This window comes from Thalassophryne amazonica, chromosome 16 (genome assembly GCF_902500255.1).
Source record: "Thalassophryne amazonica chromosome 16, fThaAma1.1, whole genome shotgun sequence".
Taxonomy (NCBI): Eukaryota; Metazoa; Chordata; class Actinopteri; order Batrachoidiformes; family Batrachoididae; genus Thalassophryne; species Thalassophryne amazonica.
In genome coordinates this window covers 48,161,163-48,181,281 of record NC_047118.1, presented here as the reverse complement: position 1 = coordinate 48,181,281, position 20,119 = coordinate 48,161,163, and the positions used below count along the sequence as shown (strand labels likewise).

General features: G+C 48.0%; 2 protein-coding genes across 2 annotated transcripts in view; one reads left to right on the top strand and one right to left on the bottom strand.

Moving 5' to 3' along the window:
* Nucleotides 1-373: 373 nt before the first annotated feature.
* Nucleotides 374-3,429, bottom strand: LOC117528723 (uncharacterized protein K02A2.6-like). Its single transcript, XM_034191360.1, is given in 2 exon segments — nt 374-895; nt 898-3,429. Coding segments are annotated over 2 exon segments (3,054 nt in total).
* A 15,596-nt stretch (nt 3,430-19,025) lies between these two features.
* LOC117527532 (ferritin, middle subunit) overlaps nt 19,026-20,119 on the top strand; it is a 1,479-nt gene continuing 385 nt past the window's right edge. The window contains exons 1-3 of the mRNA XM_034189924.1: nt 19,026-19,341; nt 19,677-19,823; nt 19,912-20,037. Coding sequence (XP_034045815.1) covers nt 19,240-19,341; nt 19,677-19,823; nt 19,912-20,037 — 375 coding nt within the window. The 5' untranslated portion in view covers nt 19,026-19,239. The remainder of the gene's footprint in view (nt 19,342-19,676; nt 19,824-19,911; nt 20,038-20,119) is intronic.

The window sequence follows — 20,119 nt, the reverse complement described above, 5'->3', positions numbered from 1 at the left end:
TTTCACAGACCATGGCATCAAACCTGGACGGTCTCTGCATCCATAATGATGAGATGGCTCTCAAGATGACGATCTCACCCGTCTGGTCACAAGGTCGAGTCTCTGGCAAATACACACTGTGTACTCCAGACTTAAATGCCACCATGCTCCAATCCGTGTAGATGCACCACAGCTGTGAGTCCTGACGAGCTGCACATGATCAGCCTCAGGTGATCAGGGTGAGGTCCTGATAACTCAGCCACACAGCCACTCAGTCCTAAACGCGTGCCACCTGGAAGGAAAAACAAAAGACAGAAACAGAAGACAGAAACAAAAAGCAGCCAGGCACCCCCAACCATACAACAATCAGTTCACTTATCTCTGCTGGAGTTGTCTATAAATCCAGCCTCTGAGGTGGTCTGCAGTTTCTTTCTCGGTAGCGGCGTGCAGAGGATTCAGGGTCAGTTACACTTTGGTGAGTAGAGTCCACATTTTCTGGAACCTGAGTGTCACTGGTGACAGGAGCACAATCTGGTGTCGTGGGGGTCTCCTCTGAGTCCTGAGGAGTGTCGGGACCCTCTGGTTGTGCAGTGACATCTCCAGCTAAGGTATCTAGAAGTTGGTCGACATGCCTGCGCCAGATCATGTTGGGCCCTACAGTAACGGTGTATGTCAGGGGTCCTGTCTGTGATAGTATCTCACCAGGGTGCCATTTCTTGGTAGGAGTGCGATAGTCTCTGGCAAGGACTCTCTGTCTGATGTCAAAGGTTCTCAACTTCCTTTGTAACTGACTGGGAGAACACTGTTTCTCCTGAACATGTTTGTGAATGTCCGGTTTTAATAAATCCAAGCGTGACCTCAGACTTCTTCCCATAAACAGCATTGCTGGTGTCTGTCCTGTCGTGGTATGTACAGTGTGTTTCTGTATGCAAGAAGGAAATTAGTTACCTTCTGTTGTAACGACAGTCCCTCCTTCCTGCTTGCTTTCATGGACTGTTTGAATGTTTGAACAAAGCGTTCGGCTAGTCCATTAGTAGCAGGATGATGTGGTGTAGTCGCAATGTGTTTTATGCCATTGCTCTTGAGAAAACACCAAAACTCGTCCCCTGTGAATTGGCTGCCATTATCACTCACCAGTTGCAGAGGCAAGCCTGTGCGAGCAAAAAGCATCTGCAGGAGGTTCACTGTATTAGTAGCAGTTGCTTTCTTTATAATAAAGACTTCAGGCCACTTTGAATGGGCGTCGACCACAATGAGAAACATATGATCCAAAAATGGGCCTGCATAATCGACATGGATGCGTTGCCAGGGAGTAACTGGCCACTCCCATGCGTGGACAGGTGCTGGCTGTGGTTGGCGCTGGGTCTGCTGACAACCTGTGCATGACCTGGCAAGGTTTTCGATTTGGCTGTCCATGCCAGGCCACCACACATAACTTCTGGCAAGGCTTTTAATTTTAACTACACCAAGGTGCCCTTCATGTAATGACATAAGCACCCTTGGGCGTAGTTTTGGGGGAACAACAACACGGGACCCCAACAGAATGCACCCTTGGCACACAGAAAGCTGATCTCGTCATGTAGAGTACTCTGGGAACTGGGTGTCTCCATGTAATGGCCATCCATGCACTGTCAGGTCATAGATTTTGGCCAGGACAGGGTCATTTCTTGTCTCTTTTTGAACCTGTGCGTTGGTAACAGGAAGAGGTTCCATCTGCAACATGTGTAGCACTACAGCTGGGTCAATGGCTTTTTCAGATTTTGCTTGTGGAAGGCGAGATAAACCATCTGCATTTCCATGGAGCTTAGTACCTTTATATTCAATCGTGTATGTGTGTGCTCCTAGAAATAGAGCCCACCGTTGTAGACGTGCAGCTGACATGGCCGGAACACCTTTCTGGGGACTGAAGATGGATATTAGAGGCTGATGATCAGTTATCAGTATAAAATGTCTTCCATAGAGATACTGGTTAAACTTTTTCACACCCCATACCAGGCTTAAAGCTTCTCTGTCAATTTGTGCATAATTGCGCTCAGCTGATGTTAAGGACCGTGATGCAAATGCAATGGGTCGCTCTGAGCCATCAGTCATTTTGTGTGATAACACAGCACCAATGCCATATGGTGATGCATCACAAGCCAGGCAAAGTGGGAGGCATGGGTCATAGTGTGTCAACACTTCATCTGAGGTTATGAGCTGTTTTGCTGCTGCAAATGCCTGTGTACAGTCCCTGTTCCAGCTCCACTTGGTGTTCTGCTGCAGCAGTGCGTTCAGTGGGTGTAACACAGTTGAAAGGTTTGGCAGAAACTTATGGTAGTAGTTTACAAGACCCAGAAATGAGCGTAGCTGGCTCACATTTTCTGGCTCTGGAGCCTTCAGGACAGCATCAATCTTGTCCTGAGTTTTGTGAAGACCATCTTTATTGATTTTGTGTCCACAGTACTCAATTGAGTCTTTAAAGAACTCACATTTGCTCCTTTTGGCTTGCAATCCATATTCTTCTAGCCTTGTCAGAACAGCATCCAAGTTTGCCAAATGAGTGGCATTATCTGGGCCTGTCACGATGATGTCATCAAGGTAGCACTGGGTGCCCGGTATCCCTTGCAAAACTTGGTCCATGGCACGTTGCCAAATCGCTGGAGCACTGGTGATGCCAAACACTAGCCGGCTATACTGATATAGACCCTTGTGAGTGTTTATGGTCAAATATTTACATGATGACTTCTCCACTTCCATCTGTAGATAGGCCTGTACAAGGTCAATCTTGGAGAAATGCTCACCATGTGTCAAGGAAGCAAAAATGTCATCTATCCGTGGGAGTGGATACTGATCTGCATGTACAGGGTTTACTGTCACCTTAAAATCACCACAGATACGCACTTTGTCAGCTGTCTTTTTGCTGACAGGCACAATGGGCGTGGCCCACTCAGACCAGTCCACCTTGGATAAAATTCCTTGGTCCACCAGGTGCTGGAGCTCTGCATCCACTTTTGGCCGTAAGGCATATGGGACAGGACGTGCCTTATGAAACCTTGGCTTTGCATTGTCCTCAAGCTCAATCCGTGCCTTTATGTGTTTTAGGGTACCTATGCCCTCTCTGAACACTTCTGCATGTTTGTCCAGTATTTGTGCCAGTTTTTCATCTGCACACTGGCTTTTCTCTTTGTTGGCAATTCGCATGGCCTTTATTTCTTGCCAACTGAGGCAGATGTGCTTCAGCCACTGTCGTCCAAACAATGGTACACCTCCGTACTTAAGCACATACAGCTCAAGGTTGCACCTTTGGTTCTCATATTTCACCCGTACTTTCAGTTTTCCCAGTGGATTGATTCTCTGACCTGTGTATGTTTTCAGTCTCACTGTTGTACATTTGAGTTTCAGTTGAGGGAAGTGTTTCTTGTAGTCTTCTAAGGATATAATGGGCAATGCTGAGCCAGTGTCCAGTTCCATTTTTAGTGGTTCTCCATTAATTTTAGGTGTCAACCATATGACATCACTGTCATCATCTTCTGTGGAGTGTAACTCAAGGCAAGACAAATTCTCCTCATTTGATTCATTGGAGTCTGTCTGTGTTACTTCATGTACTTTTTTGTTCATTTTTCCTGCTTTCTTTCCCTGTCTGTCACTATACTTTGATTTACACATTTTCTGTATGTGTCCTTTTTTTTTATAACACAGTCTGCAGTCTTTATCTTTAAACCAGCAATCTGCAGGATCATGTGACTTTTTCCCACATCTGAAGCAAGGCTGTATGTTCTCATTGCGTTGTTTTGTGTGTATTTTGTGCACTAAACATGTTGCTGAGTGTTTACCCTGCAGCTCGTCAGCATCTTTTGCTGCAGTTTCCACTGACACCGCGATCTCCAATCTGCGTCGGACAGCCCCTCCCCAAACTGACAGTGCTCCGCCAGCCTACGCAGCTCTGCCATGTACTCTGATACAGACTCAGTCTTTGATTGATTCCTCTTGTGAAACCTGAAGCGCTCCGCTATTACCAGTGGCGTCGGATTTAAATGCTTCTTTAAGGTTTCTGTGATCTGATCAAAAGTCATCAAAAAGTCTTATCAGCAGGTTTGGTGGGTGCAGTGAGGCTGCGCAGCAAGTTGTATGTTTTGGCACCCATAACACTGAGCAGCACAGCAACCTTTCTCTCATCACTTATTTCGTTGGCCAGGCAATACTGTTCAACTCTTTCTACATATGTTGTCCAGTCTTCCACAGTGCTATCGAAACTGTTCATATGTCCGACACTTCCAGACATTTTCTCTTAGTTTCTTTTCCACAGCGTAATATTTTTTCTGTTACCTCGGTTTTTGTTTAGCATACGCCCTCTCCTCCTGCTAGCTTGTCCGTCAGCACAGCATCCATGCGGGGAGAGCAGACAAATTTCCACAGAAAACCAGGTCGATATAGTCCGTCACGTTCCTCTTTAGCCTGTCTTGTGCACGTTAGGGATTTCTACAGCCTCGTCGCCAATTCTGTTATGTTTCTCACTTACAATAACAGCATTAAATAATTAGCTGAATCACGAGATACAGTTTCAGGACGTTTACTGTTCAAGTGCAAATTCAGTTAACAGGTATCAATGCGCTTGATGTTGTGGGCTGGGGTGTTTGGCTGGCCTTGTTTTTGTTTTCTGTTTCTCCCACCAGGTGGTATGCTTTCAGGACTGAGTGGCTGACGTGTGGCTGAGTATTAGGACCTCACCCTGAACACCTGAGGCTTATCACGTGCAGGTCATCAGGACTCACAGCTGTGGTGCATTTGTCTTGATTAGAGCTTGCTGCACTTAAGCCTTGAATGCACAGTGTGTGTTTGCCAGAGCCTCGACCTTGTGAGCAGACGTGTGAGATCGGCGTCGGGAGAACAATCTCACCATTACGGACGCAGAGACCGCTCCAGGTTTGACGCCACAGTCTGTGAGGGAGGATTGGGTGAGGTCTCATGCTCTTCAGCACACTTCCTGAGGTAATTTGGTTTTGGTGACTTTTATGAAGTAATGACAGTGGATTTGGTGTCCCTCACACCTTGTTGTATTGAGCTGTCACGTTATGCTAATTGTCTAATCAGCTTCTGCTGCAGTGGAGATTTGAACTGAGTTGTTCCGTGCCTGCAGGGTGAGAAGCTGATATATATTTAAGCCAGGAAGTGTTTGCTGATTGTGTGCACCTTTGAGCTGTGTCTCTCTGGGTGGAGAGTGTTGGACTCACCTCATGTTTTCTTTCTTCACAGACTCGGTTTGTCACGGCCACCTGGGGGATGTCATCGGGGTCCCTGGGTCCGAATTGCTGTGGCTCCGGACCGTTTGCGCTGCTGAGAGCGCGCCGTGTTTTCAACTCACCAGACCGCGGACATTTTTGGTTGTTTATCACTAAACTCACTATGATTATTAAATTCTGTTATCTTTTGAACCGTGCTCTGCTTATTTTATGCTGGGTCCTGTCAAACGCTGGGTCGGTGCTCCGACCGCGTCCGACACATAACACTTGACACATCACTAAACCAAACAGGTACACTGACAACTGTGTTGACCAACAAAAAGTAGTGCCTTCCCAAAACGTACAAATACTGTTATTTCATCAATTACATAACAATTCCTCCCTTTTAGCTTTGATGTACTCTAACTGAATAGCAACAATTATAAGGGGAATATTTTTTTTTTTAGTAACTAAGACTTAAAAGAAAATAAGGCACCATTACCATTATGATAGGTGATATACAATTCAAACATTAACCATTTTATAAACCAACGCTTTCCTTTTAAGTAAACATCAGTGCACTTATCTCTGCTGGAGTTGTCTATAAATCCAGCCTCTGAGGTGGTCTGCGGTTTCTTTCTGGATAGCGGCGTGCAGAGGATTCAGGGTCAGTTACACTTTGGTGAGTAGAGTCCACATTTTCTGGAACCTGTCACTGGTGACAGGAGCACAATCTGGTGTCGTGGGGGTCTCCTCTGAGTCCTGAGGAGTATCGGGACCATCTGGTTGTGCAGTGACATCTCCAGCTAAGGTATCTAGAAGTTGGTCGACATGCCTGCGCCAGATCAAGTTGGGCCCTACAGTAACGGTTTATGTCAGGGGTCCTGTCTGTGATAGTATTTCACCAGGCTGCCATTTCTTGGTAGGAGTGCGATAGTCTCTGGCCAGGACTCTCTGTCCAATGTCAAAGGTTCTCAACTTCCTTTGTAACTGACTGGGAGAACACTGTTTTTCCTGAACATGTTTGCGAATGTCCGGTTTTAGTAAATCCAAGCGTGACCTCAGACTTCTTCCCATAAACAGCATTGCCGGTGTCTGTCCTGTCGTGGTATGTACAGTGTTTCTGTATGCAAGAAGGAAATTAACTACCTTCTGTTGTAACGACAGTCCCTCCTTCCTGCTTGCTTTCATGGACTGTTTGAATGTTTGAACAAAGCGTTCGGCTAGTCCATTAGTAGCAGGGTGATGTGGTGTAGTCGCGATGTGTTTTATGCCATTGCTCTTGAGAAAACACCAAAACTCGTCCCCTGTGAATTGGCTGCCATTATCACTCACCAGTTGCAGAGGCAAGCCTGTGCGAGCAAAAAGCATCCGCAGGAGGTTCACTGTCTTAGTAGCAGTTGCTTTCTTTATAATAAAGACTTCAGGCCACTTTGAATGTGCGTCGACCACAATGAGAAACATATGATCCAAAAATGGGCCTGCATAATCGACATGGATGCGTTGCCAGGGAGTAACTGGCCACTCCCATGCGTGGACAGGTGCTGGCTGTGGTTGGCGCTGGGTCTGCTGACAACCTGTGCATGACCTGGCAAGGTTTTCGATTTGGCTGTCCATGCCAGGCCACCACACATAACATCTGGCAAGGCTTTTCATTTTAACTACACCAAGGTGCCCTTCATGTAATGACATAAGCACCCTTGGGCGTAGTTTTGGGGGAACAACAACACGGGACCCCCACAGAATGCACCCTTGGCACACAGAAAGCTGATCTCGTCGTGTAGAGTACTCTGGGAACTGGGTGTCTCCATGTAATGGCCATCCATGCACTGTCAGGTCAGATTTTGGCCAGGACAGGGTCATTTCTTGTCTCTTTTTGAACCTGTGCGTTGGTAACAGGAAGAGGTTCCATCTGCAACATGTGTAGCACTACAGCTGGGTCAATGGCTTTTTCAGATTTTGCTTGTGGAAGGCGAGTTAACCCATCTCCATTTCCATGGAGCTTAGTACCTTTATATTCAATCATGTATGTGTGTGCTCCTAGAAATAGAGCCCACCGTTGTAGACGTGCAGCTGCCATGGCCGTACAGTCCCTGTTCCAGCTCCACTTGGTGTTCTGCTGCAGCAGTGCGTTCAGTGGGTGTAACACAGTTGAAAGGTTTGGCAGAAACTTATGGTAGTAGTTTACAAGACCCAGAAATGAGCGTAGCTGGCTCACATTTTCTGGCTCTGGAGCCTTCAGGACAGCATCAATCTTGTCCTGAGTTTTGTGAAGACCATGTTTATCGATTTTGTGTCCACAGTACTCAATTGAGTCTTTAAAGAACTCACATTTGCTCCTTTTGGCTCGCAGTCCATATTCCTCTAGCCTTGTCAGAACAGCATCCAAGTTTGCCAAATGAGTGGCATTATCTGGGCCTGTCACGATGATGTCATCAAGGTAGCACTGGGTGCCCGGTATCCCTTGCAAAACTTGGTCCATGGCATGTTGCCAAATCGCTGGAGCACTGGTGATGCCAAACACTAGCCGGCTATACTGATATAGACCCTTGTGAGTGTTTATGGTCAAATATTTACGTGATGACTCCTCCACTTCCATCTGTATATAGGCCTGTGCAAGGTCAATCTTGGAGAAATGCTCACCATGTGTCAAGGAAGCAAAAATGTCATCTATCCGTGGGAGTGGATACTGATCTGCATGTATTACAGGGTTTACTGTCACCTTAAAATCACCACAGATACGCACTTTGTCAGTTGTCTTTTTGCTGACAGGCCATGGGCGTGGCCCACTCAGACCAGTCCACTTGGATAAAATGCCTTGGTCCACCAGGTGCTGGAGCTCTGCATCCACTTTTGGCCGTAAGGCATATGGGACAGGACGTGCCTTATGAAACCTTGGCTTTGCATTGTCCTCAAGCTCAATCTGTGCCTTTATGTGTTTTAGGGTACCTATGCCCTCTCTGAACACTTCTGCATGTTTGTCCAGTATTTGTGCCAGTTTTTCATCTGCACACTGGCTTTATTTCACCCGTACTTTCAGTTTTCCCAGTGGATTGATTCTCTGACCTGTGTATGTTTTCAGTCTCACTGTTGTACGTCTGAGTTTCAGTTGAGGGAAGTGTTTCTTGTAGTCTTCTAAGGATATAATGGGCAATGCTGAGCCAGTGTCCAGTTCCATTTTTAGTGGTTCTCCATTAATTTTAGGTGTCAACCATATGACATCACTGTCATCAACTTCTGTGGAGTGTAACTCAAGGCAAGACAAATTCTCCTTATTTGATTCACTGGAGTCTGTCTGTGTTACTTCATGTACTTTTTTGTTCATTTTTCCTGCTTTCTTTCCCTGTCTGTCACTATACTTTGATTTACACATTTTCTGTATGTGTCCTTTTTTTTTTATAACACAGTCTGCAGTCTTTATCTTTAAACCAGCAATCTGCAGGATCATGTGACTTTCCCACATCTGAAGCAAGGCTGTATGTTCTCATTGCGTTGTTTTGTGTGTATTTTGTGCACTAAACATGTTGCTGAGTGTTTACCCTGCAGCTCGTCAGCATCTTTTGCTGCAGTTTCCACTGACACCGCGATCTCCAATCTGCATCGGACAGCCCCTCCCCAAACTGACAGTGCTCCGCCAGCCTACGCAGCTCTGCCATGTACTCTGATACAGACTCAGTCTTTGATTGAGTCTTGTGAAACCTGAAGCGCTCCGCTATTACCAGTGGCGTCGGATTTAAATGCTTCTTTAAGGTTTCTGTGATCTCATCAAAAGTCTTATCAAAAAGTCTTATAAGCAGGTTTGGTGGGTGCAGTGAGGCTGTGCAGCAAGTTGTATGTTTTGGCACCCATAACACTGAGCAGCACAGCAACCTTTCTCTCATCACTTATTTCGTTGGCCAGGCAATACTGTTCAACTCTTTCTACATATGTTGTCCAGTCTTCCACCGTGCTATCGAAACTGTCCATATGTCCGACACTTCCAGACATTTTCTCTTAGTTTCTTTTCCACAGCGTAATATTTCTTTTCTCCTCCTGCTAGCTTGTCCGTCAGCACAGCATCCATGCGGGGAGAGCAGACGAATTTCCACAGAAAACCACGTCGATATAGTCCGTCACGTTCCTCTTTAGCCTGTCTTGTGCACGTTAGGGATTTCTACAGCCTCTTCGCCAATTCTGTTATGTTTCTCACTTACAATAACAGCATTAAATAATTAGCTGAATCACGAGATACAGTTTCAGGACTTTTACTGTTCAAGTGCAAATTCAGTTAACAGGTATCAATGTGCTTGACACATCACTAAACCAAACAGGTACACTGACAACTGTGTTGACCAACAAAAAGTAGTGCCTTCCCAAAACGTACAAATACTGTTATTTCATCAAACACATAACATTCTGTGTGGAGTTTACATGTTCTGTCCATGACTGTGTGGCTAGGTATACTGCTTCTTCAACTGTGGTTGACTGAGGCAGTGCTTCTAGACCTGAAGGTCAGGTGCTGGACTGACTGTTCACTGCTCCTATTTGCTGAATTATGTCCAGGTATAATTAGGATGGGCTCAGTGCAGAGGACAAATTTCATTGTGTGCAATGCATGATGACAATAAAAGTATTATTCCTAATGGTCAAGTAAGGCATTTGCAAGGCAGCATAGGTTTATTTTTTGGTGACTACAATGATGCTTGCTTAAACATGTAGAACTTTCCAGATGGATCGTATTCTGCCTGGTCCTTTACGTGTGGAGTTTGCATGTTCTTCCTGTGTTCACAGAGTTCCCTCCAGGTGCTCTGGCTTCTTCTCACTTCCAAAGACATAGACAGGTGAATTGGAAATTGACTGTAGGTGTGAGTGAGAATCTGAATATGTTTCTGTCTATATGTGGCCCTGTGATAGACTGCTATCCTGTCCAGGATGTACCTGCCTCTCTCACCCAATAACCACTAGGACTGGCTCCAGCTCCCTGTTACCCTTAATTCAGATAAACGGACAGAGAAAATGAATGAACTTTCCAGTTGTCAAGGCTGGGGAGTGCATCTCTTGACACGCATTACTGTAACCACCACACTATCAATCAATCAATCAATTTTATTTATATAGCGCCAAATCACAACAAACAGTTGCCCCAAGGCGCTTTATATTGTAAGGCAAGGCCATACAATAATTACGTAAAAACCCCAACGGTCAAAACAACCCCCTGTGAGCAAGCACTTGACGACAGTGGGAAGGAAAATCTCCCTTTTAACAGGAAGAAACCTCCAGCAGAACCAGGCTCAGGGAGGGGCAGTCTTCTGCTAAGACTGGTTGGGGCTGAGGGAGAGAACCAGGAAAAAGACATGCTGTGGAGGGGAGCAGAGCTCAATCACTAATGATTAAATGCAGAGTGGTGCATACAGAGCAAAAAGAGAAAGAAACACTCAGTGCATCATGGGAACCCCCCAGCAGTCTAAGTCTATAGCAGCATAACTAAGGGATGGTTCAGGGTCACCTGATCCAGCCCTAACTATAAGCTTTAGCAAAAAGGAAAGTTTTAAGCCTAATCTTAAAAGTAGAGAGGGTGTCTGTCTCCCTGATCTGAATTGGGAGCTGGTTCCACAGGAGAGGAGCCTGAAAGCTGAAGGCTCTGCCTCCCATTCTACTCTTACAAACCCTAGGAACTACAAGTAAGCCTGCAGTCTGAGAGCGAAGTGCTCTGTTGGGGTGATATGGTACTATGAGGTCCCTAAGATAAGATGGGACCTGATTATTCAAAACCTTATAAGTAAGAAGAAGAATTTTAAATTCTATTCTAGAATTAACAGGAAGCCAATGAAGAGAGGCCAATATGGGTGAGATATGCGCTCTCCTTCTAGTCCCCGTTAGTACTCTAGCTGCAGCATTTTGAATTAACTGAAGGCTTTTCAGGGAACTTTTAGGACAACCTGATAATAATGAATTACAATAGTCCAGCCTAGAGGAAATAAATGCATGAATTAGTTTTTCAGCATCACTCTGAGACAAGACCTTTCTAATTTTAGAGATATTGTGTAAATGCAAAAAAGCAGTCCTACATATTTGTTTAATATGCGCATTGAATGACATATCCTGATCAAAAATGACCAAGATTTCTCACAGTATTTCTCACACTACAGAACCATCTTGGGTTCTGGACACCACCCAACCAATGAACCAGGGAATCAACCAGTCAAACCCCATCTTGCTCAACTAGCCATCTATCTGCCGCAGCCAGGTGAGATGTGGGAGTTCCCTCACAATCTCACTGAGCACTAAGCCTGATGGCCACTTAGTGCGTGAAACTCAGGTTACCATTACTTTATATCATTTCATTGGTATTTAGCTCTGCATAGTATGTATGAATAGAACACTCATAAGTGAAATAATTTTATTGTATGTTTACTCAGTTCATATATGTATAGACTGTTGTGTGGGCCGCTGAAGAGGAGGTACTGCTGGCCCACCACCATTAGAGGGCGCCCTGCCTGGAGTGCGGGCTCCAGGCACCGGAGGGCGCTGCCGCCTTACAGGAGCAGCCAGGATGACAGCTGTCACCCATCACTGGAGACAGCTGATTCTAATCAACAGGGAGGTATATCAGCAGGACGGCATCTCCACCTCATTTGCCGAGATATCGCCTAACCAAAGAGGTAACAATCTCTGCCCGAACATATAAATAACCATTGTTGTATTTCTTGTTGAGTATTAGTAGGACAGCAGACTACGGGACAACAGTTGGATAAGTACTCACCTTCCTACACTCCTGTATTGTTGTTAACGAGAGGTGGAGGTGGACTCTCCACCCTCCGTGTTGCTGGGTGCAGCCGCATCCACCCCTGACTGTTTTTGTTCCTTGCCAGCAGTACCGGATCCGACGAGCGGAGGCAGTGGCCACCTGGGAATTCGGGACTTGGCGGCTCCAGTATTCCCGGGGTTCGGTGGCAGAGGAAATCGGGTTGGTTCCGGTTCGACTTGGACAGACGTCTCCTATCGTCGAGCCTGCCCACACGACACTGTTGTAATTGGACTCAGTCTCAATATTGTAATCGGCTGTGTTGTTGTGCCTGTTTTCACAACAGTAAAAACAGTGTTATTTGACTCCTCCATTGTCCGTTTATTTGCGCCCCCTGTTGTGGGTCCGTGTTCCTACACTTTCACAACAGGATATCTCGGCCAGCGTCATGGATCCCGAGGGGCGTCAACCGGCTGTTGAACGGCCAATGGAAGAACAGGACGCGCAGGCGTCCTCGGGAGGGGTAATCGGTGAGTTGCAGCGGATCCTCACCGCTTTCACGACTCGGATGGATGTAATGACCGAGCAGAACGTCCTCCTGAACCACAGGGTGGAGGCTCTCGCCGCACAAGTGGAAGCGCGCCCCCCGGGCGCCGCTGCGGCTCTCCCTCCCGTCGACCCTGTGCGTAACAGCGATGTTCCACTGGTCGTTCAACGACCCCCCCCACCTTCCCCTGAAGCTTACATAAGCCCTCCAGAACCGTACGGAGGCTGTGTGGAGACGTGCGCAGATTTTCTTATGCAGTGCTCGCTCGTCTTCGCACAGCGTCCCATCATGTACGCGACTGATGCTAGCAAAGTAGCTTATGTAATAAACCTGCTTCGCGGTGAGGCACGCGCTTGGGCTACAGCGCTCTGGGAGCAGAATTCACGGCTCCTTCTGACATATGATGGGTTTGTGAGGGAGCTCAGAACCGTGTTCGATCACCCTAATAGAGGAGAAACCGCTTCAACCGTGCTACTGTCAATGAGACAGGGGCGTCGGAGCGCAGCTGCCTATGCAGTCGACTTCCGCATTGCGGCTGCGAGGTCCGGCTGGAATAGCACTGCCCTCCGCGCCGCCTTTGTAAACGGACTGTCTTTGGTTCTTAAGGAGCACCTGGTGGCTAAGGACGAACCGCGGGATTTAGATGGGCTCATCGATCTTGTCATACGGTTAGACAACCGGTTAGAAGAACGTCGGCGGGAACGAGACGAAGGGCGTGGCCGGGCACGCGCCGTCCCTCTCCCTTCCGGTTCCGACCGCGCTCCGCCTTCCCCACGCTCCACGGCCCCTGCGCTCCGTGGGGTCACAGCTCCCCCTGCTGACGAAGCTATGGACACGAGTAGGGCAACATTTAGGGCACCAGATGCACAGAGGAGACGGGCCCTCGGAGCTTGTTTTGTTTGTGGTGCAATAGAGCACCATATGAGAGACTGCCCCGAGCGGTTAAACTCCAACGCCCGCCCCTAGAGACTGGGCTAGGGGTGGGCCGAGACATTCACGTGGGACACACCCACATTGCCACACGACTCCCAGTTACGATCCTTTATGAGGACTCAACCCTGAAGGCCCCAGCACTGGTGGACACGGGCTCTGAGGGGAATCTGTTGGACAGCAGATGGGCCAGGGAGATAGGGCTCCCTCTGGTAGCGCTTACCTCGCCTGTACAGGTTCGGGCACTAGATGGCTCCCTACTCCCTCCAATCACGCATAAGACACCACCTGTAACTCTGGTGGTGTCAGGAAATCACCGGGAGGTGATCGAGTTTTTTGTGACTCAGGCCACCTCCCGTGTGGTTTTAGGATTTCCCTGGATGTTGAAGCACAATCCCCGGATTGATTGGCCGTCCGGGGTAGTGGTTCAGTGGAGCGAGACCTGCCATCGGGTGTGTCTAGGTTCCTCGGTTCCTCCCGGCTCCCGTGCTAAGGAGGAGGTCAGAGTCCCGCCCAATCTGGGGACGGTGCCGGTGGAGTACCACGACCTTGTCGACGTGTTCAGCTAGGATCTGGCTCTCACTCTTCCCCCCCACCGTCCGTATGATTGTGCCATTGATTTGGTTCCGGGCAGTGAGTTCCCGTCCAGTAGGCTGTACAACCTCTCACGGCCTGAGCGCGAATCAATGGAGACCTACATCCGGGACTCGTTAGCTGCCGGGTTGATCCGGAATTCCACCTCCCCGATGGGCGCAGGTTTCTTTTTTGTGGGTAAAAAAGACGGCGGACTTCGTCCATGCATTGATTATAGGGGGCTGAACGAGATCACGGTTCGCAACCGATACCCGTTGCCCCTGTTGGATTCAGTGTTCACACCCCTGCATGGAGCCCAAATTTTCACCAAGCTCGATCTTAGAAATGCGTACCACCTGGTTCGGATCCGGAAGGGAGACGAGTGGAAGACGGCATTTAACACCCCCTTAGGTCACTTTGAGTACCTGGTCATGCTGTTCGGTCTCACAAACGCTCCCGCAACATTCCAAGCGTTGGTTAATGATGTCTTGCGGGATTTCCTGCACTGGTTCGTCTTCGTATATCTAGACGATATACTCATCTTTTCTCCGGACCCTGAGACCCATGTCCAGCATGTACGTCAGGTCCTGCAGCGGTTGTTGGAGAACCGGCTGTTTGTGAAGGGCGAGAAGTGTGAGTTCCACCGCACGTCTTTGTCCTTCTTGGGGTTCATTATCTCCTCCAACTCCGTCGCTCCTGATCCGGCCAAGGTTGCGGCGGTGAGAGACTGGCCCCAACCCACAAGCCGTAGGAAGTTGCAACAGTTCCTAGGCTTTGCTAATTTCTACAGGAGGTTCATTAAGGGCTACAGTCAGGTAGTTAGCCCCCTGACAGCCCTGACCTCACCAAAAGTCCCCTTCACCTGGTCGGATCGTTGCGAAGCCGCGTTCAAGGAGTTGAAACGGCGCTTCTCGTCTGCACCTGTTCTGGTGCAGCCCGATCCTAGTCGCCAGTTAGTGGTTGAAGTGGACGCCTCGGACTCAGGGATAGGAGCCGTGTTGTCCCAGAGCGGGAAGACCGATAAGGTCCTTCACCCGTGTGCCTATTTTTCCCGCAGGTTGACCCCAGCCGAACAGAACTATGACGTCGGCAATCGAGAGCTCCTTGCGGTGAAATAGGCTCTTGAGGAGTGGAGACATCTGTTGGAGGGAACGTCCGTGCCATTCACGGTTTTCACTGACCACCGGAACCTGGAGTATATCAGGACCGCCAAGCGGCTGAATCCCAGGCAAGCCCGCTGGTCACTGTTCTTCGGCCGTTTTGACTTCCGGATCACCTACCGTCCCGGGACCAAAAATCAAAGATCGGATGCTTTGTCCCGGGTACATAAAGATGAGGTCAAAATGGAGTCGTCGGATCCCCCGGATCCCATCATCCCGGAGTCCGCTATTGTGGCCGCCCTCACCTGGGACGTGGAGAAGACCGTCCGGGAGGCCCTGACACGAGACCCGGACCCCGGAACCGGACCGAAGAACAAACTCCACGTCCCACCAGAGGTTAGGGCTGCAGTCCTGGACTTCTGTCATGGTTCTAAGCTCTCCTGTCATCCTGGGGTGCGAAGAACCGTGGCAGTCGTCCGGCAGCGCTTCTGGTGGGCGTCCCTAGAGGCCGACGTCCGGGGTTACATCCAGGCCTGTACCACCTGCGCCAGGGGCAAGGACGATCACCGCAAGACCTCGGGTTTGCTACAGCCGCTGCCCGTCCCTCATCGCCCCTGGTCCCACATCGGCCTGGATTTTATCACGGGTCTCCCGCCGTCCCAGGGAAACACCGTCATCCTCACGATAGTGGACCGATTCTCCAAGGCGGCCCACTTCGTGGCCCTCCCGAAGCTACCAACGGCCCAGGAGACAGCGGACCTCCTAGTCCACCACGTCGTCCGTCTGCATGGGATACCATCAGACATTGTCTCCGATCGCGGTCCCCAGTTCTCCTCGCACGTTTGGAGGAGCTTTTGCCGGGAACTGGGGGCCACGGTCAGTCTCTCGTCCGGGTATCACCCCCAGACCAACGGACAAGCAGAACGGGCCAACCAAGAAATGGAGCAGACCCTACGCTGTGTGACAGCCGCGCACCCGACGGCCTGGAGTACCCACCTGGCCTGGATCGAGTACGCCCACAACAGTCAAGTGTCATCAGCCACCGGCCTCTCCCCTTTTGAGGTGTGCTTGGGGTATCAGCCCCCGTTGTTTCCGGTGGTTGAGGGAGAGGTCGGTGTGCCCTCGGTCCAGGCCCACCTACGGAAATGCCGTCGGGTGTGGCGTGCCGCCCGTTCTGCTTTGTTAAGGGCCCGGACGAGGGCAAAGAACCATGCAGACCGGCGGCGGGCCCCGGCTCCCACGTATCGTCCCGGGCAGGAAGTGTGGTTGTCCACCAAGGACATTCCCCTACAAGTGGACTCCCCAAAACTACAGGAACGATACATTGGGCCGTACAAGATTCTCAAGATCATCAATCCCGCCGCAGTGAGGCTCCAGCTTCCGGCCTCACTGCGGATTCATCCAGTGTTCCACGTCTCCAGGATCAAACCCCATCACACCTCACCCCTCTGCACTCCGGGTCCGACACCACCTCCTGCCCGGATCATCGACGGAGAGCCGGCTTGGACCGTACGCCGGCTCCTCGACATCCGACGGATGGGCCGGGGTTTTCAGTATCTGGTGGACTGGGAAGGGTACGGCCCCGAAGAACACTCCTGGGTGAAGAAGGGCCTCATCCTGGACCCGGCCCTCCTGGCCGACTTCTCCCGTTGTCACCCAGACAAACCTGGTCGTGCACCAGGAGGCGCCCGTTGAGGGGGGGGTCCTGTTGTGTGGGCCGCTGAAGAGGAGGTACTGCTGGCCCACCACCATTAGAGGGCGCCCTGCCTGGAGTGCGGGCTCCAGGCACCGGAGGGCGCTGCCGCCTTACAGGAGCAGCCAGGATGACAGCTGTCACCCATCACTGGAGACAGCTGATTCTAATCAACAGGGAGGTATATCAGCAGGACGGCATCTCCACCTCATTTGCCGAGATATCGCCTAACCAAAGAGGTAACAATCTCTGCCCGAACATATAAATAACCATTGTTGTATTTCTTGTTGAGTATTAGTAGGACAGCAGACTACGGGACAACAGTTGGATAAGTACTCACCTTCCTACACTCCTGTATTGTTGTTAACGAGAGGTGGAGGTGGACTCTCCACCCTCCGTGTTGCTGGGTGCAGCCACATCCACCCCTGACTGTTTTTGTTCCTTGCCAGCAGTACCGGATCCGACGAGCGGAGGCAGTGGCCACCTGGGAATTCGGGACTTGGCGGCTCCAGTATTCCCGGGGTTCGGTGGCAGAGGAAATCGGGTTGGTTCCGGTTCGACTTGGACAGACGTCTCCTATCGTCGAGCCTGCCCACACGACACTGTTGTAATTGGACTCAGTCTCAGTATTGTAATCGGCTGTGTTGTTGTGCCTGTTTTCACAACAGTAAAAACAGTGTTATTTGACTCCTCCGTTGTCCGTTCATTTGCGCCCCCTGTTGTGGGTCCGTGTTCCTACACTTTCACAACATAGACAGAGAGATAACACATCACAGCACACATAGTACCGAGCAGTGTCAAGCGAGTATGATGACAGACGAGCACGAGCATGTTCTCGTAGCCCATCCAGCTCAGTTTTCATGACCTGGCTGCAAAACGGGAAGTATACAAGAAGCACTATGGCTGACTGAGGTGCATTTGCGAACACAAACAGGAGGTACACAAGAAGCAATATGGCTGACCGAGGAGCATGATGGGAGAACTTTTTCCCCGAAATGCGTAGAAACGGCATTAGCTGATTACCGCTTTCAGTGCATTTGTTTTGCGGTCGTCACACCAGACACCAGTGAAAGGCTGGTGTAGGAATACACTGAGCGAACCGCATTACCGCCGTAACTGTATAGCTTTGATCAACAAAGTAGTTTGGAAAAATTAATTAATAGATTAATTACCCATTCGCATACTAATTAAAAGGCAATGGAATAATAATGAAATTACCCTCTGGACTTGTACGATTACCTGTTCTCACCCAATCGAGGGGGCATTAAAAGGATTTGCAAAGAACTCTGCTAGTTTTTCTTCAAATGACATTAGGATCGATACATTTCATCTTGTCACTGTCACTACAGAGAACAATCTACATTCAGGTTAGTAATGTTTTTATCTGAAAGTCAAATATAAAGCCGTGTTAGTAATTTATTCATGTGTCACATAAGTCTTCTCAGTGTTGAAATGTCCCAGGAATCCGCCTGAAATCTGATTATGTAATGGATCAGCTTCTTAAAAAGTGCTCAGTGGTAATTAGAGATTTAGAAAATAAAATGTGAATTAGGCATAAATAATATATATTGTTGTGACATTGATTACAGATCTTGAAGAAAGAATCAAATTTCTATGATATATAGAAGTAGTATGAACTGTTTGTAATTTGTTGCTTATTCATAATGGCAGGTACTATAATGAACATTTTACATATAGAAATACTGTGAACCGTTACTAATTTGTTGCTTATTTATAATTAGAGGTCCTGTAATATTTCTACATTGTACATAGCATAAGTATCTACTTTCATTGAATTAAAGTGTTGTTTTATGATATTGTCATTAAATATCTCTCTCTCTCTCTTTATATATATATATATATATATATATATATAAATTATTGCATGTTATACATGTTGTCAGTGCCACATATGTCATGAGAACAAATATCTTTTGTTGTGTAAGCATCACTTTTTAATGAAATCATCAACCCCTGAAGAAAATTATTAAAATAATATTGCCCCATTAAATCTTCAATTTTTACAGTATTTCAATCAAACAACTTCAATATTTTTCGACAGAGAAAAACGCTGCTCGGTCAAAGGCTTTGCCTTCATTATATTATAGTTTTAGTAATTGTTCTTTCATGAACCCAAAAGTGCTTAGTCATTTTGCTTTGAATGTGGAGTGTGCTAGAATTCACTGATTGGCTGAATTCGTAAGCAGCCCGCCCACTTTGACCGTTACGTAATATACGTCACGTGTTCCGTGATGTATAAATACGCCAGAGTTCGCTTCCATTTTCATTGCAGAGAAGAAAAGGATCAGGAGTTCTTGCTTCAACAGTGTTTGAACGGAACTTCTACCTTCGTCCTATTCTACAACTACTTTGTGTTTTGGTCACTGCGGTTTTTTTTTTGTAGTTTCTACTTGAACACTACTGGTGGAGAAAAGCCCACAGAGAGCTTTATTTTTGTACTTTTGGTTAAAAAAAACAAACGCCAGCAAAAAAAAATGGAGTCTCAGGTCCGTCAGAACTACCACCGTGAGTGTGAGGCCGCCGTCAACAAGATGGTCAACTTGGAGCTGTTCGCCTCGTACACCTACACTTCCATGGTGAGAGAGAATTTTGACTTAAAAGGGTTTAAATGTCGCTAGATTCGAGCGTGTTTTTTTTTTTTTTCCCCTCACAATCTTGTTGTACCTATGATGCTGTAGGACTTGTTATGCAAATAGCGTTTCATATCGCGGTGCAGCATGTTGCCAGATAAGCGGGAGCCGTCTTCCACCGTTGTCTTGAAACAAAATTGCTATATCATGTCTGGTTTGGTTTGCTGGCTTTTTTTTTCTTTGTCGAGAAACAGATGATTATGACTTGAACTTAATCACTTAAAGATCAATTAAGTGTCACATCGCTATAATCACTATTCTCATTTGTCTTCTCTCTGCAGGCTTTCTATTTCAATCGAGATGATGTTGCACTGCCAGGCTTCTACAAGTTCTTCAAGGAGACCAGTGAGGAGGAGCGTGAGCATGCAGACAAGTTCTTGTCCTTCCAGAACAAGCGAGGAGGCAGAATCTTCCTGCAGGATGTTAAGGTTAGTGCTAGGGTTTTTAACAGTCTTGGGATTCTGTGCTTTTCTACTGTAGTTTAGCGGTGAAACTGACATCTGGTTGTATTCACAGAAACCAGAGCGTGATGAGTGGGGCAGCGGGCTGGAGGCCATGCAGTGTGCTCTGCAGCTTGAGAAGAATGTCAATGAAGCTCTGCTGAACCTTCACAAGCTGGCCTCTGAACATGCAGATCCTCATGTAGGTTTCACAGTTCTGACTCATGACTATTGAGAAAAAAAAATGGAAATGTCAAAGTAATAACGGTGTTGTGACTTGATCC